This window comes from Mugil cephalus, chromosome 3, assembly GCF_022458985.1.
Source record: "Mugil cephalus isolate CIBA_MC_2020 chromosome 3, CIBA_Mcephalus_1.1, whole genome shotgun sequence".
NCBI lineage: Eukaryota > Metazoa > Chordata > Actinopteri > Mugiliformes > Mugilidae > Mugil > Mugil cephalus.
In genome coordinates this window covers 15,919,841-15,945,259 of record NC_061772.1, presented here as the reverse complement: position 1 = coordinate 15,945,259, position 25,419 = coordinate 15,919,841, and the positions used below count along the sequence as shown (strand labels likewise).

The 25,419-nt window shown below is 42.0% G+C and overlaps 2 protein-coding genes across 7 annotated transcripts; both read left to right on the top strand.

The window, feature by feature from the left end:
* Positions 1–263: 263 nt before the first annotated feature.
* nod2 (nucleotide-binding oligomerization domain containing 2) lies at positions 264–5,714 on the top strand. 3 transcript variants are annotated; one of them, XM_047579840.1, is made up of 12 exons: positions 264–313; positions 466–535; positions 826–1,377; positions 1,783–1,909; positions 2,040–3,819; positions 3,949–4,032; positions 4,116–4,199; positions 4,316–4,399; positions 4,471–4,554; positions 4,732–4,815; positions 4,904–4,987; positions 5,214–5,714. In XM_047579840.1, exons 3-12 carry the CDS (start codon positions 892–894, stop codon positions 5,284–5,286), a joined length of 2,970 nt encoding a protein of 989 aa, XP_047435796.1. In that variant the 5' UTR covers positions 264–313; positions 466–535; positions 826–891; the 3' UTR covers positions 5,287–5,714. The 3 variants fall into 3 exon arrangements, with proteins under 3 accessions (XP_047435796.1, XP_047435798.1, XP_047435797.1); XM_047579841.1 differs by lacking the exon at positions 264–313 and having other exon boundaries at positions 535–673; XM_047579842.1 differs by lacking the exons at positions 3,949–4,032; positions 4,116–4,199; positions 4,316–4,399; ... (2 more) ...; positions 4,904–4,987; positions 5,214–5,714 and having other exon boundaries at positions 2,040–3,820.
* A 537-nt stretch (positions 5,715–6,251) lies between these two features.
* On the top strand, positions 6,252–24,322 carry cylda (cylindromatosis (turban tumor syndrome), a). Of its 4 annotated transcripts, XR_007112436.1 has the most exons (18): positions 6,252–6,592; positions 7,770–8,312; positions 9,918–10,229; positions 11,945–12,050; positions 12,690–12,791; positions 13,342–13,458; positions 16,150–16,538; positions 17,642–17,807; positions 17,897–18,038; positions 18,528–18,650; positions 18,846–18,937; positions 19,196–19,262; positions 19,822–19,954; positions 20,629–20,737; positions 20,904–21,022; positions 21,370–21,586; positions 21,919–23,315; positions 24,066–24,322. XR_007112436.1 is itself a non-coding variant. In XM_047580444.1 (17 exons), the coding sequence occupies exons 2-17, from the start codon at positions 7,821–7,823 to the stop codon at positions 22,101–22,103; spliced, it is 2,871 nt and encodes a 956-aa protein (XP_047436400.1). In that variant the 5' UTR covers positions 6,252–6,592; positions 7,770–7,820; the 3' UTR covers positions 22,104–24,322. The 4 variants fall into 4 exon arrangements, 3 of the variants coding, with proteins under 3 accessions (XP_047436400.1, XP_047436401.1, XP_047436402.1); XM_047580444.1 differs by having other exon boundaries at positions 21,919–24,322; XM_047580445.1 differs by lacking the exon at positions 13,342–13,458 and having other exon boundaries at positions 21,919–24,322.
* Positions 24,323–25,419: the final 1,097 nt, after the last annotated feature.

Sequence of the window (25,419 nt, the reverse complement as noted above, 5' to 3'; positions counted from 1 at the left end):
GACAGCTTCCAGGACATAGAAAAGAACAAAGAAAAGTGATTAAAAGATGAAAACAGAAATGTGACAAAAGGTAGGAATGGCAGAAAGCTTGAACACCTCGGGTTGGTTTAGTTGAGCAACACTACCATCAAGTGGCTGCGACACTAAACTGCAACCAGACCTTTAGTGGCAACTTTTTTTTTTCAAAATGTAAATTTTACCATTCAGTGTCAGAGCTTCCCCTTTTTAAAAAACTTTAATTCCCCCTCAGTAACAAGAGGATGTGTAAATGTCATCACTTTTCAGCGTACAGCGGACTGTAGCTTGTGGAAAGGTATTCTTAACCGTCTTTGAATTTGATTGCCATTTGTGAAGCGCTGCTCTGGTTCTGTTTCAAAAACATTAGGGCAGTGATGTAATCGTACTGAGCTGCCTGTTAGTCAGGTTAGTGTTTGACTCTGGATGTTTCTGTTCATTCGTTGGCAGCATTTACTTTCCATCCTACAGGAGGGACTAACAGAGCAAGTTTCGGTTTCAGCAGCAGAATGAGGAAGAGGTAAGTCTGCAATTATTTTCCCAAGTGGCACATGGAAGCTCTTTGTTTTACAGACTCGATGTGAGTTGTAACGCTACAGTAACTTTGCTGTGGATGTCCCTGAGTTGGTTCTTGTGTACCTGAACATGTCTTAAAGGAGTAAGTAAAACATTACACGAAAATGGCCAGCCTGTATGTCACTACAACCTAGCTGTGATGTTTGTATGCCTGGTTCCTGCTTTGTCAGATGACAAAAATTGTGTAACAAAACCTGAAAGAAACTGTACATGTGGTGTCCTTTGATGCGACAGGTTGTGACACTGGAAGCAGGAGCGGTAAAAGCTGGATTTCCTGAACATGGGCTGACGCACAAAAGCATGTTTGCTCAGGAGCTTGTGCTGAAACAAAGGACAGAGATACTGCACGCACTGTGCAGCAGCGGGTCAGCTGAACATTTAGAGAGGGTCCTGGACGTACTGCTCGCCCAGGGGGAGCTCATATGGGAGGAATACCAGAACATACAGGTGCCAGGAAGGGCGCTGTATAACAAAGCCAGACAGCTGCTTGACGTGGTTTATACAAAGGGTGTGAATACGTGCGCACTCTTCCTAGCTGCTCTGAAACAGGTATTGCCTGACGCACAGGAAGCTAACCTCTCCTTATCAGGGTACTGTTTGAATCTAGAAGGAAAAGAAGAAAATCAGAGCACCTCTACTCAAACCCTTCTGGCCCACAGGCCAAGCCTTGTCTCCAGGCTTCAAGGCTGCATTAATGGTACTCTACAAACTCTTGTTGAAACAGGCCACTTCACCTCAGCAGACTGTGATGAAGTGAAGCTACCTATACACACTCCCACTCAGCAGGTACTGATAGCAACCATGTCACACACACACACACACACACACACACACACTGGCATTTAAGCTTTTCTTGCTTATATATGTTTTTAATAGAATTTAATAGAATTCCCTCTATTGTCATTACACAGTGTACAAAAACATTTTGCTTAAATATATTCAGTGCTGTCATATTATTCAAGTGCATCAGTGCAGATTCAACATGAACTGTCACTCTTGCATCTGTTAAACACTGGACAAAGCTTTTACCAGCAACACATCCACTGGCATCAACATTTAAAGCTCAAGAAGTTTCTGCATCTAACTGGATGTATGCTGATCTATGTTTTAGCAAGAAGAAAAACTGCATTTCCTGAAATATTCAACTACGACTTTAATAATGGATCTGTTGTTGTTCATGTCGTCAATCAGGCAAGGTGCCTTCTTGACCATGTCAGAGCCAAAGGAGAGTCGGCGGCTGCAGTTGTCCTGCAGTACATTGAGCAAACACAGGAGTCGGGATCCTCACTGAACCAGGAGAGATTGACTCCTTCCAAAGGTCAGTTATTATTATGATGTCGCTGAAAATGATAGAACAATGTCAATTTTAGAGAATAAACACAGATTACGTACAGTATGCATAAAGTGATAATTATTCTAATGAATCTTTTGTGAATACACTTCCACAGAATTCCAAACATACCAGAAGAAGCTGAGCAGCTCTGTCTCTGCCCAGTCTTGCTTCCTCAGTACTTATGGAGGGACTAGTCACATGTCTCTGGATGACATTTATACTGAAGGCCAGCTAGAACTAGCTCACGCCTGCACTGATGTCCATGGACCTCTGAATCTGGAAGACATAGTTGGTACTGCAGGAACAGTGAACAAGGAGGCCGACACCGTGCTGTTATCTGGGGAAGCGGGCAGTGGAAAGAGCACCCTACTCCAGAGGCTGCACTTGCTTTGGGCTCGCGGCGCAGCCCTCCAGGACTTTCACCTTCTGTTTCCATTCAGCTGTCGGAGGTTGAACTCAGAGCAGAGGGAACTGTCCGTCCAAGAGCTGCTGTTTCAGCACTGCTGCTGGCCGGACAGGGAGCAAGAGGAGATTTTCCAGTTCATCCTGGACCACCCGCATCTCATCCTCTTCACTTTCGATGGCCTGGATGAGCTCAAGCAGGGCTTTTCTGATGAACAGCGACTCTGCTGCCCCATCCAGCGTGCACCTGTCCATGTACTGCTGTTTAACTTAATCCAAGGATCCTTAATGAAGGGAGTGATCAAAGTCGTCACTAGTCGTCCAGAGGCAGTGGGTCCCACGTTGAAGAAGCATCTTCGTAAAGAGGTCCTCCTGAAAGGCTTTTCTCCAAGTGGGATTGACTGTTTTGTGAGAAAGCATCACAGTGATTCCTCTGTAGCTGCTAAGGTTTTACAGTCATTGCAGACAAACACTGCTTTGCTTGGACTTTGTCATAGTCCAGTCCTCTGCTGGATTGTCTCACAGTGTCATAAAGAACTCCTAGGCTGTGGTGAAGGCAGCCCACAAACAATCACAGATGTTTACCTAATGATCTTACAGCACTTTTTCCAGCACCAAAGTCCCTTGAAGAGCACCAAGAGGTTAGGCTGGCTACAGGAGAACCTTCAAACTGTCTTGCATCTAGGGCAGCTTGCTTTTGAGGGGATAGAAACCACCTGTTATGTCTTCTCAGCTAAGGACTTGGAGTCTTGTGGTGTGATTGAAAAGGATATCGGCATGGGCTTTTTGATACAAAGCAGAGATATGTCCTTCACCGATAGTATACGTTATGAATTCTTTCACGTGACAATGCAATGTTTCTTTGCTGCTCTCTACCTTGTTTTGTCCAGTACAACTGACCGCTCAGCTATCTCTAAGCTCTTTGAGCTAAAGGACATGAGGGAGACAAGTCTTAGCAGTGTGTGCTTCAGTGCATGCTTGGCTTCCAAAGACCAAAATGAGGCGGCTTCAGAGGAGGACCCTACTGCAACAGAAATACCGAATCTGCAAATCACAGCCACCTTTGTGTCTGGACTGCTATCTAATCGCCATCAAGGCCTGTGGCTCCACTGCTGCTCCAGTTCAATAACAGAGAAGAAGGTCCGACAGGTGGCGAGATGTCTTTCCAAAGGTATGCAACAACACTTTAAGTCCATTCCTCAACCTGTGCCAGGAGAGAAGAAGAGCATGCATGCAATGCCGGGGTTTGTCTGGCTTATAAAATGCATCTATGAGATGCAGGAGAGCAGGATTGCCAAAGAAGCTATGAGTAAGCTGGAAGTGGACCACCTGAAACTGACATACTGTAACATCGGTCCTGTTGAGTGCACTGCACTTGCATATGTGCTCCAGCATTTGAGAAACCCTGTGGGCCTCCAGCTAGACAACAACTCAGTGGGCGATGTGGGAGTGGAGCAGCTTCTTCCCTGCATGCACATTTGTAATTCTCTGTAGTAAGTGTGAAAGGTTTTAATCCTTCCTTCGTTGGATTTCTTATAATTGCAACATCACACATTAATTAATCATCAATGCATTATAGTGAAAAAAATCTTATTAATCTCTCATTAAGTGTCAATTATCAGTCTTAGGAACAATAACATCACAGATGAGGGCATCCGCAAACTGATCGCCAAAGGTATTCAGTGCGAAAACTTCTGCAAAATTGCGTAAGTATTGTCAAGATGAATAAGAACCATGAAGTTAAAATATTTATCCAGTTACTTTGCATAAAGATTTTGTTTCTCTCCAGGCTCTTCAACAACAATCTCACCGATGCTTGCACGCAGCACTTTGCTGCTCTTCTGAAAAATAAGCAGGACTTCCTTTCATTAAGGTCAGTACATGGAGTTTTTGCTGCAGTCATCAGATGTGCACTAATTAGGGACTGTCCCAGTAACAAAGTCTGTGTAGCGTTAAAGAATAGCAAATTAACATCTTTATGTCTTTCAGGCTTGGCAACAATAACATAACAGCAGAAGGAGCAAAGCAGCTGGCAGAGGGACTGAAAGTCAATCGTTCACTGAAGCATTTAGGGTAAGTGTTTTCCTGCAGAATTTTGTGGAAGTTTGATTTGTTTCAATTTAAATATCTTTCTTTGTTTCCAGTCTTTGGGGCAACAGGATAGGCGATGCAGGAGCAGAGGCCCTTGCCAACGCCCTAGAGAACAGTGAATCGCTGCTCTGGCTAAGGTAATATTGGCTTTAAATACTTTCACATGTTTAGGTATATTTAGACAGTGTGGTAAATATATTACAAATGTGAAAGTGTTAAAGTTTGCCCTACTTACTGGGTGAATCAGGAATAGAGTCAGCTGTGCAAAATGTTTCTGCAGGTTGCATTACAATTGTGATTTTGTGTAATGGCAGCCTGGTAGGAAATGGTGTAGGGAGTGCGGGAGCATGTGCTTTGGCCAAGATCATCAGGAATAGCACATCCCTGGAGGAGCTTTGGTAAGTTTTGAATATCTCAACTGGCCACAACAAGTACTCGCTATTCTGTATTACTTAAATTGCTCCACCCTCTTGTTTCCTGTAAAAGGTTGACAGAGAATTGCATAACCAAAACAGGAGTGGAATGTCTGATTCAAGCTCTACAGCACAATACTCATGTGAAGTCTGTGTGGTATGTGAAACACACCTAGCCAGACACACTAACAAGTACAAAGATCCCCAGTTTCACATGTGGTTAGTATGTGCACCACTGGTTGTTTGTATCCTGAATTTGGGGCACGCATGGCCCAGCTAATAGTTTCATTGCCATGAAAAACTCCCATTGTGGTTAAGCGTCGTTTTGATTTCCACACTGCATCGCCACTGATTGATTTGTGTCTGTGTCTTTTGAACTGCAGGCTGAGAAACAATGGCCTCAGTTTGGAAGAGGTTGAAGAAATGACTCAACGTGAACCTAGACTGATCTTCTGACATTTTATTATGTCGGCCAAGGACTGTGCACTGCAAGGAATGTTTCTATTCACAACAGGATATGTTTTCTCTTAAAATATTTGAAATATGAAATTTATTGTATTTATTTTTTAAGGGTTTATTCAAATGCACAAAACACTGTTACCACATCTACTGTACAACTGATAATAATATTACTAGAGATGTCTTTTTTTATTGCTTGTATGTGTATTTTTGAAAATAACTGATCAGCTCTAAGTGGTGGTAATGAACAACTCAAGAGGTGTGCTTATATTTTTCTGGACCTATTCAGATCCGTTGAAAAGCATAATAACCAATGAGTAACAACTACTCTAGACTTTTTCTATTTGTTTTAGTATAAAGACGAATAATTAATTTAGGTTAATGTCTAACCTAAATACCTAATGTTGAATAAACTATCATTAAAATTTTTTTAAATTTCTTAAGAAACATTTGGGCTCATTCGTCCTGGTTCTCAGTGTTGTGTTCTGTATACTTCTCTTTCTACATCTGTTGACAAATTAGGAATAGCACTTATTTCTGTCATTGACAGATTGCAGTCTTCTATGTAATTTTTGTTGCAATTCATGTTGCGGGCCAGATTAGACCCTCTGACGGGCCGCTTTTGGCCCGCGGACCGTGTGTTTGACACCTGTGGTATATAGCACACACGAGACTTATTGTGCACAATGCGCATTGAACAATTTTATCTTGTGCTACGTTGACAATACTCTGCAATTACATTTTTGGTTTTAGTAAATCTGTGCTATCACTTCATCAACCAAAGCCTGCAAATGACAAGACATCATCATCTGGTGTGGAAGCTACACTTCAACCTAACTATCATCCTTGGGAAAACCCCACGGAGTGGGACTCGGTTATAGACACAGCAGACAGCCAATCAGCGCCTGAGAACGAAACGCGTGACCAATGAGCTTTCAGAAAGCGGTAGCACGTCACACACATCAAGTCTAAGGAGGTCGTCTCCTGTAAATAACACATCTCATAGATTTAGCGATACACTGTGTTATTTCACTTATTTCTCGTGGAGAGCTGATTCAATTGGATGCTGTTCGCATGCCTTAAAGGATGGCGGTCCTCTGCCAGCCTGCTTGCTGTCGCCCAGCTCGCTAGGTTAACTTTAGCGTGATATTTTAGCCGGCTAGGACGCTAGCATCAGCTAGCCGTTGAGCTAATCAGAGGTTATAACGGGAGGAATCGATCTTGTTTCGGAGACCTGTGTCTAACTGGGATGGGCAGGATGACAGCTATCTGTATCCTCTAACTGGGCCCACACGCATCAAAGGTAAGGTGTCCGCGTCGTTGGTGTCAAACGTAAATGAATATTTGGTGGATTTTTAGCTCACGGTATGTTAGCCACTTCCCTCTCTTAAAGGGCCTTTGACTGACAGCTGCTGCTGCTGTGTCTGTCAAGAGATATCTTGACTTAAACAAGTCATAATGTCGTTTTGTGGTTGTCGTCCGTAAATCCACGCTAATAAACGTCATATGCGGTCAGCGCTACCCATGTCAGGTTGAAATTACTTTCACTTTTATGCCTGGATTGTGGCTTAGCCCTGTACCCGGCGTTACCCGCAACAACATAAATATCGATGGTTGATTAGATTCCATAATGAAATCAACAACAATTTATCCGGGTTAATGCTGTGAACCAGCTCATTTTGTCTGCTCGAACGACGGATGTGGGGAAAGTGTGGGTTCTTGACTGTGTCGCCTGGCTCAAAATCATATCTGAAGTGTGATCAGGGGAAATCCACTGCTCTGTTAGTCTACCCCGAGTGTCAGAGTAAGTCAACCGTCTACTTACTCTCTATTTTTAGTACATTCAAATCAGCACATATGAGTAATGTCACACGAGGTCCTGATAAAACTAAGGGTACTACACAGGGATGCCTGAAGAGGGAGAATACACAGCCAGAGACCATGTAGGTAGGTTTCTCTCGAGAAACAACAGCAAGACTTGTGGAGTAAAAGATCAGTAATTAGCTAAGTAAGCATTATAGCTTCAATTTGAAGGACTTTTCTACAAACTTGTATTGAGATCACTATCAGAATTCAGAAAATAGTCACCTTAGCCTCTGTGCAGCTAATATTATTCATTGATATTTTGGGCATAGGTCTTCATCCATTCGTTTACAGCTTGTTATTGAAACTACAGCCATGTGACACAAGTATTGCTACACTCATCCTGTATTTAAATGTTGCCTGGCTGAGGTGCCTTGAGCAAGCACCCAAAACTGTCCCAGGGGCATGTGGTATGGCTGCTTCGAGCATGCTCACTTGGATGGGTTAAATGCAAAACACTACAGCTGTTTAAAATGGCTGCAGAAACGGAGATATGATATGTGATGCAGCATTTTTTTGCTCGTTCTTCTTCATATGCATCCACATAGAAAGCTAGAGTCTTTTTTTTTTTTTTTAAGAATTGGTCTTGCGTATTTTTACGTTTTGTTTCGCCTCAGACCACAGGTCAAGCTTGCCTTGACGTTGGACCTCGTGCCTAGCATGCAGCCATGAGCTCTGCCCTGTGGAGCCAGGAGAAGCCCAGTGGGGGCTTCAGGGAGGACTGGCGCTTCTACATGGTCGTGAAGGAGTGTACGGTGGAAAAGCCTCCCCAGAAGACCCTGAGGATCCCCCGCGGCAGCCTTGGTCAGGCCTGCCAGGAGCGCAACAGCCTGGGGAGAACGCTGCCGCCGTGTAAGGGCAAGAAAAGTCTTCGCATTCTGGACCAGACCAATGTGGTGCTGAGCCTGGATGAACGGGACGTCCTGGAGTTGGACGAGAAGCTGGCCGAGCTGCTGTTCCCCATTACCAACTGCGAGGAGCGATACGCCCTTCTCTGCAACAAATCGAGGCTAGAGCGCGTCCGCGACATTGACTGTGGTTCCAAGGTGCGCGTCCAGCTGCGCTCTGGGGATGATCCTCTACCTGGTGTGGTCCGCTTCAAAGGCTCGCTGCTCCCAGACAGAGCCCTCTCTGGAATCTGGTTTGGAGTCGAACTGCTGGTGAGTCTCCTGTCTTTATTTTGGAAATAGTGGCTGCTTTTGTAACATGTTTTATCGGCAGAAAGTGTTCCCTTAAAAGTGATTGAGGTTTGTTTTACAATACCATGATGAAAAGCAGCACACCAACGAGAGAACAGGGTTTAAACTTCCACTACAACCACAGCTCAGAAACCGTGTGCAGCTGTGTAACCAAAAGTAAAATTAAGACCAACTACTACCACATCAGTAAGCGTCCGTTATTCAGCTATTAATCACGCAATGGTGTGACGGTTGCGAACTAGTTGTAAGATGAAATAAAATAACATAAGATATGTATCAGATGTGACCATGACCTAGTTAGTTTCAGAATTATTGCATCTTTGTCTGTGCAAATAACTAAAAACAAACTTAGACTTAGTTGGCTTGATGATATATATACATATATTATCACTAAATAGGGACTTTCTCACAACAGTGCACCAATGCACACTCAAAGTCAGCCGTTTTTGCTTGCTCTTCTTATCACTCTTTAGCGAATCTGCTTGTGGAAATTGCCGACACATTGAACGGTTTCCAATACAGAGAAAGAAGTTAGTGGTTGGATTGTGTGAATGCTAATTTAGGCTCAATGGATTCTGGATGTATTTGAGCATCCAACAAAAAGAATTAACAAGTCCATGCTTCCCCAGATCCTTTTCACACTAAGCTCTGCTTGTTATATATATATATATATTTTAAAAAGTAATAGTAACACGTTAATAATAACAAAATCAACATTAAATTCAAATCTTAAATTTGACTGAAAATGCAAGATAAAACAAAGTATTCTGTATGTTGGGCTTTCTTACTTAGATGTTAGGTTTTCAAATCCATAGGTTATTATTATTACAGTATTGCACAGATGTGAAATTTATTGAACATCTTAACTAAATGTTAAAGACAGAGACTGATAATAAATGTTGGAAAAGGCTGCAGTGTTACGACAGTCCTCAATGTACGCAGATAATGACCGCATTTTAGTTCTGTTTCTGTTATCTCATCACTAAATCTGAGCCCTTGATTTATGCGATTCATTCTGGACTGTATGTACGATACAGTGAGTAACAAAACACAAAGGGTTGCTTATCGTGGCACAATGTTGTTGTTATTCGACTGAGTCCAGCTGTAGTCTTCTTGAGTGGGCTGATGGAGCTGAAGCATTCAATCTGTTGCTCACTGTAATGCCACAGATAGAACGTATGCCAGTGACAAAATTCAGATTTCTTGCTCCCAACCAAATAGAGATCGCCGTTATTTCTAGACACCTGACAGTTCAGCAACATTTCTTCTAAAAAGCCTACGCATGAGAAAAGATGCTCAATATTTTATGTTATGACTCGTGAGAGCATCTAGGGTCTGCGCTAGACATTTTTGGATGTATTTATCATCGCACTAAGTCAAGTCATAATCCTGCTGCAGTAATCGATCAGATGCTCTCACAGCGTGCGTTCACTTTCCTTCAGTGTAGAAGGCTGAGCAAGCAGACTTTGCTACTTGCCCTCCTTATTCTGACAATAGTCGCTACGCCCCGTTCTGCCTCCCTCTCTAAATTTAGCTAAACATCTTTCCTCTGCTTTCCTGTCCCAGGAGGAGGGTCGGAACCAGGGCTTCACGGAGGGCTCCTACCAGGGCCGCCAGCTGTTCCGCTGTGAGGACGAGTGCGGTGTGTTCGTGGCCCTCGACAAGCTCGAGCTCTGGGAGGATGACGAGGACGAAGCCTTGGGCGAGCTGGAGGTGGACCACGTCAATCTGGTGGAAGATGAACAGGACTTTCCTCCACTGGAGATCAACTCCAGGGTCCTGGTGCAAACGAGGGAGGGACCAGAGAGAGGCACCATCATATTTTGTGACCTACTACCAGGCAATGAGAGCCTGGGCTATTATGTGGGAGTCGACATGGTAAGTATGGCTCCCTCAAAATAGGCTATCGTGCCCACAAATGTATGTTCAAGTAGTGAATCACACATAAAATGCATTGTGCCTAATACTTCTTGTTAAAATATACAAATTAATCACCTTGTTTAGTCAGTACATAGTTCTTGTAGCATACAGATTAAACATTTGAACAGTCCTTTGAAGAAATACATGTACTTTGAATAAATAAATGATAATGCAATGGAAAAGGGAAATATCTAGACTTCTCTTTTCAGTAAGAAGAAAATAAAGATCTAAGGCTGCACGTATAATGAGATTTCCTTATACAGCAGTGCAACCTTTGCCACTGACTCCCCCTTTTACCTACATCACAGTAGTCAGGCACCTGGCCTGATTAATTAAACAACGTGTTGTTATATTAACCCAATATGGAAGGAATTAAGCTTTTACACCTGCTATTACACATTATTGTTCTTAGTGAAGTTAAGAAGAAGCTAAAAAATGACGCTCCAGCTTAGGCTGGCCTTTTCCAAACGTGCTGGAGAACCTGCTGTTTGTAAAAATACGAAAGAACGCGTCCAGCCAGTCGTTAATTTGGCTGTCGTGGGGCTACTGTAGGAACATGGTGGCACAGCGTCAGAATCAGAACACTTTATTAATCCTTCAAGGAAATTGTTTTGTTGCTTGGCCGCCTCAGTGAAAGTAAATCCGGTGGTTTCATTCTAAGCTAACAAGCACACAGCGATTCCTAATTACAGTTGGATACTGTACACGAATGTACTCATTATTATGAATAATATATTGAATTTTGCCCGATAAATCTGACTTGCTCAACCATTGCTATACCTTTAACCATATCTTATTCACTGATGCCCAGGGCGCTCCTTTGCCGTCATGGATCTATTTTCTACCATTCCCTGTCATTTAACTGAAACGCTCTCACCTTGCTGCTGTTTCTTAAAGTGAGGGGATGTCGCAGTTTTAGATTTAATCATATTAATAGAGTTAACGTATCTGTCTTACTTGGCCTGTGCTTTTGTTTCCCTTATTTTCCCACGTATGTTGAAGGAACGTGTCTCGTTGCCTTGGATCACAGTATCTGGTATCTATGGCTACTGTTGTCAGGCGGGAGTTGTATTGTAGTCATAGGGAGATTCAAACACATAACTGAGGCGTTTGACTGCTGATCGTAAGCAGCAGCGCCAACAGCAGCCGCAGCAGCAGCAGCAGCAGCAGCCCACTCGGTGCATCTGAGCCTCCCACACAAAGGCAAGACAGTCACGCGGGGAGTGAGGTAGAGACTTAGTGCTGTATGACCCAACAACATGGCAAGGGGCCAGCAGGCAGCTGAGGAGAGCCCACTGCTCTGCCTCACTCTGCGTCCAGCCTCGCCCTGCCTTCTCTAGCTAGTGGCACTAGCCTCAAGCTCATCTTTGATCATCTCTCTGGAGCAGAATCTGGGCACCCCAAATAAAGAAAGAAGTGCAGCGTGGTTGTGCTTTCAGAGAATGTGGACTTTTCACTTGGGAGGACCAAGATCTGCCGTTAAGTTGGAGAAGATGAGATGAGCAGTTTGGATTATCGCAACACAGAGGAACAGGCTTAAGCGACAAGACAATAGAGCTTGTTTATCGTTAGGAATATTGGAAGTAGCACATGTGGCACGAACTTCATGAGTGTTACAGTGATGAAGAGTTCCTGAGAGGGTTACAAGGTTGTCATGTCTCCAACTCTTTCAGGACAATCCTATCGGGGACTGGGATGGTGTGTTTGACGGGAAGCTCTTGTGTAATTTTGCCAGTTTGGAGCACACTCGACTCGTCCCCATCTGTGACGTAATGCCAGGTGAGTCATCGAGCTTTTGTCCCCATTCCTACACCACGGCTACGGCGCCAAATTTTGCGCCAATTCATTCAGATGGGCCAGCACCGAGCTCCTTTCCGAGCATTCAGAGTTTGTGTTTTGCTCGCAGCAGGAACAGAGAGCCTTTTGTGTTTGGTGGCTCACTTGTTTTTGAAAGTCAAGTGAGATACTCTGGCTCTTTGTTCTCCACACTGGCATATTGATTTGTTTACGTGTGCTGCTGCCACCTCTCTGACTGTTCAGACTTACATTCAGGAAACTGTGAAGACTGACATTGTTAATTTAGCAAATTTTGTCCCTTCCTTAATAACTGGATTGGCAATATGAAGTGTATGCTGTCGTGTAAAAGGGCTGTGAAATGGATTTCTAAACAAAATTTTCTAGTCATAATTTCCTAAGCTGTCCCGTTTTTACACTAGACATTGACAATTAATTCAATGTGAAATGTGAGAAATGTGTGAAACTTAAGGTTATGAACTTGCATTGAATTAAATATCTTCCATAAATAGTGCACAGTGTAAGTCTGACTCGACTTTTGTAGATTGCTAGTGGGCTATAAGTGTATGGTAACATGACAGGGATGCTGCGCCTCTAATGTGGATGTATTTCTGGGCTGTACAGAATATTCCATGCAGGACCAAAGGCTGCAAAAGCACAGTTTTGCCCCCAGAGGCACCAACACTGAAAAGTCGTCCACTGGACAAAGCAAACCAAAGACCAAAGGTACTGCACCGTTGTTACGATACACGGCAATAGAAAACTGACATCCTGACATCCTGACAGCTTGGAGTGATGGTAATTCTTAAAGGGGCATTCCATCCGAGTAGCCTTGTTGTGGTTTCAAAAATATTCGATTTGAATATTTTTAACACACGTCTTTTTTTTTTTCTTTTTTTTTCTCAAAATGAAACTAATTTTTGGAAACTTGTGATGATTTAGGCAAGCAGAGAGTAAAAAAACAACCTGTACATCACTTCTGGTGGAAAGCCCCTTTAAAAAAGAGAAATAACACAGCCCTTACTTATCTCCATTTTATGTAAAATGGGAGGAATTCCTGTAACAGTCGTATTAATTTGATGTGACTTCAGTGTTTCTCTAATCTGATTTATTTCTAAAGGAATCTTTTTCCTAGGATTTTCTACACATTTAGTTTTCCCTTGGTTCACTTTTTAAATATGGCGACAAAGCATCTCAGAATTGTACAGTGCACACTTTGTGCTTATCTGTGTGTGTGTGTGTGTGTGTGTTTCTCCTGTACTTTTATTATTTACAGGATTAGGTCACCAGTGTGGCAGTAGAAGCAAGTCTGAATTTTACTATACTTTAAATGGCAGCTCTCTTGATCCCCCAGCCCAGTCCAAATCCAAAAGCACATGGTACATTGATGAAGGTAAAATCTTAAAAACGTGGGCACTCATGGGATGTCAGCCATCTTACCGGCAAGCTCCTGTTCACAACAAGCTACATACTAAGTGGTTTTAATTAACTTACATTGGCATGGTCAAGGGTTCCACTCCTCCTGGACTACCTCCATATTAAATATACACTCTGGTACTGTAGGTTGCTCTAAATAAATGTGTTCTCCAGATGCGTCATACGATATGCCGTGAATACTTTAAGCATTTGGTGTAGCTGGAAACCTGCTTCTCCCATCTGCTAAAACATGTGGCACATAATTTTTATTTATTTATTTATTTTTTCATCAAGTGAGGTTTAGATTTTTTTTTTTTTTTGTACTTCTGACAGCTGTAGAATACAAATTCTATATTAACCAATACACGGGAAACATATTTCTTCTTAAGATTTCACTTTCATTTATTCTATTAATACCACACAGTGTTTCATAGTTACTGCCTCTATGATAAAACTGAGATATTTTATTATGAGTGATAAGCAACTACTCACAGCCAGAAACTGTGCAGGAAAACTTTCCGTCTGGATTAGTTCCCATCACATTGTCGAGTTGACCGAGCTTCCTTTATCCTTTAAGCAGTAACTAAATGGAGCTGCAGCTCTCAGACTGGTTTCACCATCCTGTCAAACTTAAGAAGCACCACCAACACGACTTATCCAAAAATAGTTATCAGTGCAGAGCAGCTCCATGTTCCATTTGCTAGAATTCACAGATATTTATATATACGTATATTTTAAATTTTCCTTCAGTGAGATATTCACCATACGTACAGATAGACACTTGAAATAGACCTGGACGGGCTTCACATTGGAGTGAAACGGTTGTAGAAAAGAAGTGTCTTTCTTGTGTGATATAAATGACTAAAACAGTACCAGAGTGTTTGAGAACTTTAATTAAAAATATGTAGTCTGTAAGGAGAATGACTCAGCCAGTTGTTACAAGATTCTTGTAGCAACTAGGACAAGCTAGTTTCTGTACAACAACCCTTAAGTAAATGTAAGGCCCAAACTTGGTTTGCATACAAGCAGAAACACCATTAGTAGTTTGTTGCAGTAGCTTGCTCTAAAGACCTTTCCACTAGTCTTGTCCTTCATCACCATTTCAGTGGAATGTTGTACCTGCATGGAGTAATAGGTGTTGCTAAAAGCTTTTAATAATGCTCAGATCTGCAAACGACTTTAGCTGATTGCTGTATGTTTTTTGCTCCTTATGCATTTAAAAGGTTAAAATTCGTGCACACTACTTGCAGGACAAAGCATTAGTAAAAGACTTGAAGCTGGTGTCAGTATTGATCGAGTTGTTCAGCTCATCGTCCCATTGTTTCTGTGTTCCCATTGGTGTAGGGACACATGTTGGGTTTCTGTTGTTGTTGTTGTTGTTGTTGTTGGTGTTTATAAAACTCTACAGTCAAAATAAGAACTGCAACATACAAATGATTGTGGTGTTGCCATCTGCCATAACAAAACAGAAAACTAGAGCGCCTGCAGAACCACTCCGAGGCTAATTCATGTCATCTCACTTACTGTGTTGCTGAGGCGGGGTCAGTCATAAGTGGCTGACGAGTTGTTTTTACAACTGCTTACTCATCCTGTGAATGTGTCAGCATTTTCATCTGTCTCAGGGTCACCTTTTTACATTTTTCACATTTGGGCTATTTTTATGGTGCCGGCGCTTTCATATCTTTTATTAGGTCAGCATACACGTCTACATATTTCTGTCGTTCTTTCACCGAACAAACAATTTGATTATGGACACACAAGCTTACGGTGAATTCATGATTTATCATGAGAGTTTAGTCAGCACTTGTATATATTATGATTACAGTATTATTATCTATCATCATATTTAAGAATTCCAAATTTATTCCAGAGATATTTGAAACGTGTCGTAGGGCTCAATTAGTCGGCTAATTTGCTTCATATTTAACCTGTCATTTCATTGTGAATTTAAACGGCAGAGGAGAAGCAGAAGCATACTTCTCTGATAAGAATATTTTGAAGTTATGAAAGCGGATGGAGTGTAATTTAACTTCTTGCTTCTGCGAAAGCTGGCGGGTAAGGTTCCAGTTTTCAGCTTTCAAGTTCTTCTGTAAATAGAGTTATTTTCAGAGCAGTTAAAGATGTTGAGTTCGGGGAATTAACTTGAACCAAGAGTGCGTACAATAGAGGTTGACTGAACTCTACTGGTACACAAGCAATTCCTCTTTGGTAGCTCCGGCTGACTTCTGTGTGATTGGACATTTCAGAGCGACTACTACACATTACTCAATTGAGGACTTTTCACACTTAACTAGTTATAGAAACTTGTTTCTGCATTAATAAACAAACATATTATTACGTGTTACTTATTACGTATTATTGCATTCATAAAAAAAAGTTACATTCTGACGGATGTTTTAGAGCAGCATCGGATCATTTTTTTCATGGCCATGTAAATGGTTTAGAAGAGTCTTTATTTCCAAATCCATTGGCATTAATGCTTTAAAAGATTACAGACCAGATGCTTCAAATTATTTACCAAGAGGAGAAAACACACAGTGATCTCGTTGATGCATCTGTTCAAATTCCCAGAGGTTCAGAGTCAATTCAAGTAAATCATGTTAATTTCAAGAAATCCTACATAATATAAATAGATGTTAAGATTCGGTTTCTGGTTTCTCTCCTACAGTTGGGGAGGACCCCGCCAAGTCACTTACTGACACTCCCCCTGACTTCAACCAGTCTTCCCCGCCCTCCAGAGCCCCACCCTCCACCTCGTTGTCCGGCGACAACAAGTTCCACTCGCTGCCCTTCAGTCTGAACCGCAAGACGGGGCCCATTGACAACATGAGCCATGGGCCTCTCTCCCTCTCCGTCCAGTCGGTGATGGGAGAGCAGCCCGAGCCCCCGTCGCCCGCCGCACCCCCTTCGCCGCGGCCTCCGACACCTCCCCGAGGACAGCCAGGTTTGGAGGTGGGCTCTCTGGTGGAGGTGAAGGAGAACCCCCCTCTGTGTGGCGTCATCCGCTGGGTGGGTCTGCCTCCTGGCCTGCTGGAACCTTTGGCTGGTCTGGAGCTGGTGAGACAACACAGAAATGAAAAATTTGATGAAAAATAATTCGAAATTATAATTTACAACAGAGTAGTACAGTCCTCATAGACTTTATATAAAGATGGCATGTATGTAGGTATGTTAAGTCGTGTTTAAGCTAATTATATATATATATATATATATATATATTTGCTGTTATCGGCTTCGAATCTTGTGAGCGTTAACGGTTCTACACAGTGTTAATTTTTACAGCCATTTTTGATGTAGTCTTCATTAAGTCTTCAGATGAAAATGCTCATTAGTCTTAGTCTCATTTAGACATATTTATAGTGTTAGTTGACAAAAGTCATCTCATATTTGTTAACCTTTAATTATTATACTCAGTCAAACTGCAGCTGGTTTTTATATAATAGAATTAATAAAATACAATAGAATTAGAATTGAATTAATTCAAGTACAAAGAAAATAGTGGCAGTACATATTGTGAAGCAAAAATAATAATAATTTGGAGGCATGCACAAGAAGGAACTTAATTTATGGACCATTTAGTTCTATAAGTTAAGTGGACAAGAAAAATCTGTGCACGTCTTAAGTTTACTGTGAGTCACCAGGGAAACCACGTAATTGTCTTCAGTTCCATTACATTGTGTAATGGACACGTAACATCTGCTTTCTTTAAAAACCAATATTTAAATTTCATGGTATTATGCCTTTTTTTTTGGAGGGGGGGGATTGACTGTTTCAGAGCACGGTGACTTCCTGGATTTTCTGTTGGTTGCTGATCAACCTCATGGTGATGATTAAACTCAAGGAAGTCACTGCACCCAGCAAAAAAAAAGTGAACAAGCGGGCTTTCCCAAATGCTGTCCCTTTCCTCTTAACACAGTGGTCTATTCATAATTTTTCTGTTAATGGTTTTTAAGCACAACCACATTTTTCAGATGTGGGTAAAATACAACAAAACCATCACTTAAAGGCTAATCACTATTGACACGATATATGATCAGGCCTAAACACTGCACTTGGAAGAAGGCAAATAAATCCATACTTTTTATTTATTTATTTTTAACTGTGTCCATATGTGGTATGTTGCTTTAATTACATCACATGATCTTGACATTCTCCTTCAGGAAGAAGAGTGCCCTGGTTGCACTGATGGGACGTTTAAAGGCACGCGGTATTTCACCTGTCCACCCAAAAAGGCCTTGTTTGTGAAGCTCAAGTGCTGCCGGCCTGACTCCCGCTTTCCGTCCCTCCACCATTCCTCCAACCCCATAGAGCGGTGCAACTCCATTGGTGAGTCAGGAGGAGAAAAATGAATGATTAAATTGAGAATTAATCCCGAGTTGATGTGTGTTTACACATGTGCTGTGTGTATTTTGCAGCATTTGGGGGTTACCTGAGTGAGGTAGTACATGAGAACACACCTCCGCGCACAGAAAACGACGGTCTGGATGTCATGGTGGGAAAAAAGAAAGGCATTCAGGGCCACTACAACTCCTGCTACCTGGATTCCACCCTCTTCTGGTCAGTCTTCTTTTAGTCAAAGGGTTTATCAGTTTCAGCGGGGGGCGTTTTCCATGAATGTCTCTGGACTTCAGTCATATTGATCGACTATACAGAGTGTGATCAGGCAGAAGTGCTGTGTTTGCCCCGAGGCAGAGTCTTATTAGTAAACTAATTTGACTTTGACCACTAGCTCTGACGCTAGGATGTGTTCCAGCTGTGAAGTGGCTCCGGGATACTTGCACCTCTCTTGTTTCTGCCAACAATGCCAAAGGCTTTTTGTAGTTTAGTTTCAAATTTGACTACGGAAAGAACTTCAGGAAATTCAGTTTAATTAATAAGTAATTAAGTATGTATGTATGTTAACCCACTAAAAAAATATTAACTGAACAAACTCTAGTATTGATCAAATGGCTTTTACTGTGAAGTGGACATCAGACATAATCAAAAACTATGTCAGTTAAATAATAAATCATTTAAAAATGATTCGCTGTATATTGTGCTCTGCAGTCTTTTTTCCTTCAGTTCCGTACTGGACACGGTTCTGCTGAGGCCACGATCAAAGACTGACGTTGAGTATTACAGAGAAACCCAAGAGCTGTTACGCACAGAGATAGTCAACCCCCTCCGCATGTAAGTCGATATATATTTGCACATTTTTGACTTTCGCACAGCTAAGTGTGCAGACGTTTAAGCAAAGAAATGAAATGTTGAAAGCAGTATTACTTCTACTTCAACGAATAAACACTGCACTGGCAGATCCAGTGTCACTGAAACCATATTTGGCTTTTTAACTAGCGCATAACTTCCTTTGTCTTTTTTTTCCAGACATGGTTATGTTTGTGCCACTAAAGTGATGAAGCTCAGGAGGATTCTGGAGAAAGTAGAAGCTGCCTCTGGGTTTACCTCTGAAGAGAAAGGTAGAGCAATGAGACAGACTATTGGTTTTTCAAAATCTTCTCTTAAGCATTCTCCGCTCAAGACGGTGAATTCAATTTTGAATATGTTAATATGAACTGCTACCATGACATTGAAACAACATACTGCTACAAGTCAAGAGAAACATAATGAAAACACTACTTTAACGTGGTACAAATAATTCACAGTCATATTTCCAACAGTAGCATACATGCAAGAATGTTACCTCAAATCTCATTTCAGTATATTTTGTACTACAGATCCCGAGGAGTTCCTTAATATCCTTTTTCATCACATACTGAGGGTGGATCCGTTGCTCAAATTAAGGTAAGGCCCAGCTGGCTTTTGAAAAACCACGCAATCTTCTCTGACTGCATGTTTGCTTATTGCCCAAAGGCCCAGAAGAGAAATATGCACTTGATCTTGAAATGATCTGTTTTTCATTCTGAAACGGTTAACTTGGTTTGCAGGATAATTTTAGTTAGCAAAACAGATCCACGGGAATGTCTGAAACAGTCCCTGGTTGTCTGTGTACTGCCACATTACCAAATGTAGGTTAGCCCTGTCTAAATCTGTAATATGTAAATTTAAGCAGGCGAAAAAAAAAGTTTCACTTGTGCTACAGTGCTTACACAAGGTTTCATTGCGGACACTGTGGACAGTTTTGTTCTTTTTTTTTTTCTCTCTCTCTTCCGTTTTTTGGTGTCAGTTATTTTTTGGCGTCTTATCTTTTCAAATGTCATCATTTGTGCCCTCTGTTAACAGATGTCCTGTAAAGTGACTAATCTGAAAAGTGTACAAGGCTTAGACAGAATACTGGAAGCTGTTTATTTAGGTTATTTCGATTCCTCTGAAAAAGTCTTATACAAAGTCTGTTGTTTTCTAGGTCAGCAGGTCAGAAGGTCCAGGACTGTTACTTTTACCAGATCTTCATGGATAAGAAGGACAAAGTCGGGGTTCCCACCATCCAGCAGCTTCTGGAATGGTCCTTCATCAACAGCGACCTAAAATTTGCTGAGGTAACTTTTATTTGGTTCAAACTAGTTAGTTTGATTTAGGTAAAAGTTTTGGCCCCATATTAGACACTTGCTACAGTCACTACCGAGTGACAAGTGTGTGTATATACTCTTTATAATTACCCTATGGACAAAATGATTTAACATTTACAGCTGCACAAATATATCAAGAACATTTTGTTAAAATTCAAATGAATATTAGTGAAAACAATAATAGGATGTCATATGTGCTTAATAGTGTCATTAACAACTGTCATGTTTCATAATATGTGTCAGCAGGTCAATGTTTCCCCAGCAGTTTTGGGTACTTGTCATAAAAAGAAGTAGAAAAAGTAACTGAAATATGCACCTATTCATTTCCATACATCTATAAAATGTAATATACTTTCTGTGTCTCTTCAGTGTAATCCACAGAAGTTACTTCAGCACAGTCATAAACCCAGAAACTGTCCCTCAACCATGAGTCATGTTTGCAACTACAAATACTGTAGATACTGAGCGTTAGTCATTGTTCCATCTGTGCTGATCGTACGTCATCTCTGTTTACTTTTGAATACCTAATTCCTCACATATGTCTGGAACTTGATGTTCTTATTTGCACTGATTTTTTTTCCGATAATGTCCAGGTTGCTTTGTCAACGACTGCATCCGTTTTCTCTTTGTCCTGACACCCTCAGGCTCCTTCCTGCCTTATCATCCAGATGCCCCGCTTTGGCAAGGACTTCAAAATGTTCAACAAGATTTTCCCCTCCTTAGAATTAGACATCACGGATCTTCTTGAAGACAGTGAGTTATAGCTTTAATTTTTTTTTTTTTCTGTCAGTAAGTGCGATGAGCTCAGCTGAGATGAAGGAGCAAATTTCCTGCTTTCCAACCTGGTTTTAACTTTTTAGGGAACTTCACTTCTGTACAATATTTCAGCAGTGATAAAGGTTTGTGTGCTATTTTCCAGCTCCGAGGGAATGCCGGATCTGCGGAGGCCTGGCTCTCTACGAGTGCCGAGACTGTTACGAGGACGGCGACATCACAGCGGGCAAGATTAAACAGTTCTGCGAAAAGTGCAATACACAGGTAAACAACAGAGGGCATTATTGCAACATCAGTCCGACAAAAAAAAACAAGTTGTAGCATCTGTGTCAGGATCATCCATTTGGGGGCGCCAAATCCAAAGGAATCACACTTTCTCAGTGTTGGACTTGTTCTGCAGATCACTGGCTTCTACTGTAGACCGTAACACATGGTTTCACAGTCAGTGCATTTATTGAAATGAATTTCCATTTATGTCTGCATTACTCCACGGCATTAAGAATCCCGAAAGGCTTTTATTTCCCGATCTCCAAAACAAAAACACGTTTACAGTATTTATGTTATAATATTTAGGTGTGTGTAATGGTGTATATCTGCTCGCGCCGGTTTAGGTCCACCTCCACCCGAGGAGGAAAGCCCATCGACACGGCAAACTGTCTGTCCCCAAGGAGCTGCAAGAAGGCACGGGGCGCCAGGGCAGCTTTCCTCGCCAGAGGATGGAGCTGTTCGCTGTGCTGTGCATTGAAACCAGTCACTACGTGGCCTTCGTCAAGTATGGCAGCGCAGATTCGGCCTGGCTCTTCTTTGACAGCATGGCTGACCGCGATGGTTGGTGTTGTGTGTTTTAGTTGTTGTCAAACTTTGAAATGAAAAGTTTAATGTAAAGTTTAATTCCATAGCGTTGTGTTCAACCTGGTATTGCTATGACAACCATCCTGAAAAGCTGCAGAACTTAATTAACTGTTTATATATTTAAGTAGTGAATTGTTTGATTAAATAGAATATAGTTCATAAGTCCTATAGGACAATTCCCTTAGTTCAGTAGAGTGTAGTCATCTGCGGTTTCAAACACTAAGTATTAGTTGTGACTAACACACCGTAGGCTTGCCAGGCCAGAGTCCATTGTGTTGCTTCTAATGACCTTGCTGGTGGATTTGCAGGAGGGCAGAATGGATTCAACATCCCGCAGGTGTCTCCCTGTCCGGAGGTGGAAGCCTACCTGAAAATGACCCCAGAGGAACTGCACACCCTGGATCCCAAGAGCATCCAGGGCCAGGCTCGACGCCTGCTGTGCGACGCCTACATGTGCATGTACCAGAGCCCAACCATGAGCCTGTACAAGTAGTGTCCTCTTCCCGAACAACTGCCGCTTCACCCCCTGCCCCCTCAGTCACTCCACCTCCCTCTCCTCCCGGGCAGGTGATTCCCAGAAAGACCAGAAAAAAAAAAGAAGAAAAAAAGAAAAAAAAACGAAAAACAAAACTAAACAAAAAGCTGAATGGCTGCCTGCCAGCAAGGGGCGCTGTCCGGAGTTAACCCTCTCAACACCACCTCTCCTCAATGCCTGACCATTTCTGGAGCTGGGAGAGATGGCAGAGAGGGGGAGAAGCCTATTTGCACTGTGCATTAGTTGAAGTGTTGTGTTCTTCATGTAGTCCTATGTAGCTTCCCTGTGTCTCACAGCTGAGCATCGGTGGTGGAAAAATGAAGCAAAGGTAGGCATTATGAGGATTCACTCCCTGTTCAGGGAGGATGGAGAAGAGGGGTGGAAGGGCATAATGTGGCGCAGTGGCTGACAAAACAAGTGCAACAAAAACAAAATGAGGTAGTGGGAGGACCTTGCTCACCTCATTTATCTTAAGAAAAGAGGAGTCCTGCTTTTCTTAATCACTGTAAAAGATGGGAGCTTTCCATAACGCACATTAAGGAAGCAAAGTGGTGCGCAAATCCTCATCCAAGCTCTGTGTACTCTTCTAAAAACTTGTGTAAAATCTCTCGGTAGCATAGATTTCTCCAGGTAGTAACATCAGCAGTATAGATGTCAACCTACTGTGCAGTTGCATTAAGATCAGAGTATTCTGCTCCTTGTGAACCGGTTTGCATATTTTCCCATCACACTGTGTAAATGTCTTTACAGTATACGTTCTGCAGAAACAGATGTAGCCATTGTAAAAGTCTCACGTTTTACTGCATTACTCCTCAACCGATGCTGCACTTTTCATTCCATCCTCAACTGGACCTATCAGGAAACATTTAGGTTTCGCTTTTTACCCTTTTTTTTTTCTCTCTCTCTCTCTCTCTCCCATTAGAAGTCACACTGAGTGCTAATTTGTTGGTCGGGAGACATCAGAGTTTTGTGTTTCAGAATACAAATTTGCTCCTCGGCCGTAGCTGTAAAGAACGGTCTGCATTGCTAATGCAGAGTAGATGCCAGATAAATGCGTGAAGGGAGACTTGTACAATGGCTCCTGTTGTAAAGCTGGTTGGTGGAGCACTCCATGCATTCGTAGGGTCAATGAGGTGAAATCCTGGAAAAGTCTGGCGGCTACCTTTCAAGGTAAGAGTGTGTGATGTGAAGAGTTTGACATGCAGTGTTTTTTTTTAAGCCTTTCACTCATTGTGTTGATGAGTAAATTATATTTTGTGTTTACATCCTTTTTTTTTCTTCTTTTGGAGAAGCAAGTGTTGACTCTCGCTGCCTTTCATGAAAGTGACACGCAGTTTTATTCCAGCCAGTCACCAGGCAACTAAACAATTGTGATCAATTATTATTATTATTATTATTTATTCTACTCTAATCATATTACCAGCTCACACGTCCCCCCCAAAATGGGGTTGATGATACTTTGGGATAGTTTTGGATACTCCCTGTCCTCTTTCACTGTATATTGTAGTGAGTTATTGTCTCATAGTAACTACTGAATGTTAATGGTGAACAGTTAACAAAGAAGGGGAAATGAAGTGGCACAAGGCTGGTAGTCTTGGGGCATCATATAGGTGTATTCACTGGGGGGGGAAAAAATCATAAATGCGATCCTTGATTTCATCATATTCCGGTTTTACAGAATACCAAAAGCAAACCAATAAGGCTAGAAAGTAATCGTTGGTTTTCATGTATCACACAATTGCATAAAACAAATAGACTACAGATGTAAGCATCAGCATTATATATATATATATTTTTCCTAAATTGAATCACAGCTTAAAGGTTGCTTTAGTTGTGAGTATAAAGTAAATGTGTACGGGCGTTTTATAAATTCCTTTCCACCCGACCACTTCTGTCCCGTGGTCGTTTCCACTGTCGCAGGGATTCTGACAGAGGACCTTCCTGTGTGAACTCTTTCTGCACTGCTGGAGCTTGTCACTGACTGGCGCCTTGTTCTCTACGAGAGAAGTCTCAGAACAGACGATGGGATTTCGAGGTTTTTTTTTTGTTTTGTTTGTTTGTTTTATTTTCTGTTCTGTTGCATCTGTACAGTGTAGACATATGTAACGGGTGGAAAATTATTAATGTCAGTGATGTTCCTGTAAATGTTAACAAAATAAAGCCCATTTTGAAGGCTATGCGACACGTTGTGAGTACGTTTGAGAGTGTGAGAGCTTTCAGTAACTGAATACTGAATGCAAAATAATAATAATACTGTATATTTAACACTGGGCTGGGTTTTATATAGAACACATATATTAGGTAGGTAGGGGGTCCCTACTTTATCTCCCCATCAGTTTGACATTCCTTGGCCTGAAAAACGTTGAAGACCCCTGACCTATACCTTCAACAGGTTGCTACAGTGTCCTGCCACAGCCTTTAATGTAAACTTTCCCAGACTTTGTCCTGTGTTCCTGTAAAATAACAGTTACTGTATTTGGCCAGAAAAAGCAGTGACGTCGGTAATCCTGCGGGGTTAGATTAGCACCAGCCTGTCAAGTCTCACATTTAAGTGCCTGTTGCTGGCATCTCGTGTCCTCAAAGTAAATGTCTCAGATCGGTTAATAGTGATTCATTTATAATTTTGGGGGACAACAGATGTAAATCCTTATAAACCGTTGTTGTGTTTAAAGCGTGTGTGTGTTATCCACCCCTAGAAAGCTCAGATCCTTCACTGATAGGATTACTATGATCAAGCCCAATTTAGGACTTTGAGATGATCATCCACAGACTTGTAAACATACCCTATAACAACAATATGATTGCAGCCTGTTATACTTACAGGAGGACGATTAAGATTAGTTATGCTTGCTTTAGTCTTCTACCCGTCCTATATGCTCAGATTAACATCCAGTGACCCAGTTCCCCAGACGATCCCTGACAGAACGATACCCCGGATAAATCAACATGTATAATGCATGCACCTCCCCCGCGGGAAACCTGGTCTACACCTTACCCTGTTTAGTTTTTAGTCAAACTTGAAACCAGCTTAGCAAGCTGACTTCAGAAGTGCCAGATAAGTATTTGTCAACAGAACAGCTGGCGCACAATGCCCTCTTGTAGCTTTATGCCACAGCATATGCCAGCCGCTCGTAGCGCGTGGTAATTTAGCCGGGGCTGGTTCTACGGGAACAGATGGGCTCGAGTATTGTTATTCTCGCTCCAGCTCAGGGCCCCTGGGGGGAATCACTAAATAAAATCAAAGCAGATGGACCTCTCTGGGCTAGGCTGTGTT

Coding starts and splice junctions, on each gene's coding strand:
- nod2 (XM_047579840.1), top strand. CDS start 892: ATGTTTGCTCAGGAGCTTGTGCTGAAACAAAGGACAGAGATACTGCAC. Junction 3,820..3,948: donor CACATTTGTAATTCTCTGTA/GTAAGTGTGAAA, acceptor GTCAATTATCAG/TCTTAGGAACAATAACATCA. Junction 4,033..4,115: donor GAAAACTTCTGCAAAATTGC/GTAAGTATTGTC, acceptor GTTTCTCTCCAG/GCTCTTCAACAACAATCTCA.
- cylda (XM_047580444.1), top strand. CDS start 7,821: ATGAGCTCTGCCCTGTGGAGCCAGGAGAAGCCCAGTGGGGGCTTCAGG. Junction 16,539..17,641: donor CTTTGGCTGGTCTGGAGCTG/GTGAGACAACAC, acceptor ATTCTCCTTCAG/GAAGAAGAGTGCCCTGGTTG. Junction 18,039..18,527: donor CTGGATTCCACCCTCTTCTG/GTCAGTCTTCTT, acceptor TGTGCTCTGCAG/TCTTTTTTCCTTCAGTTCCG.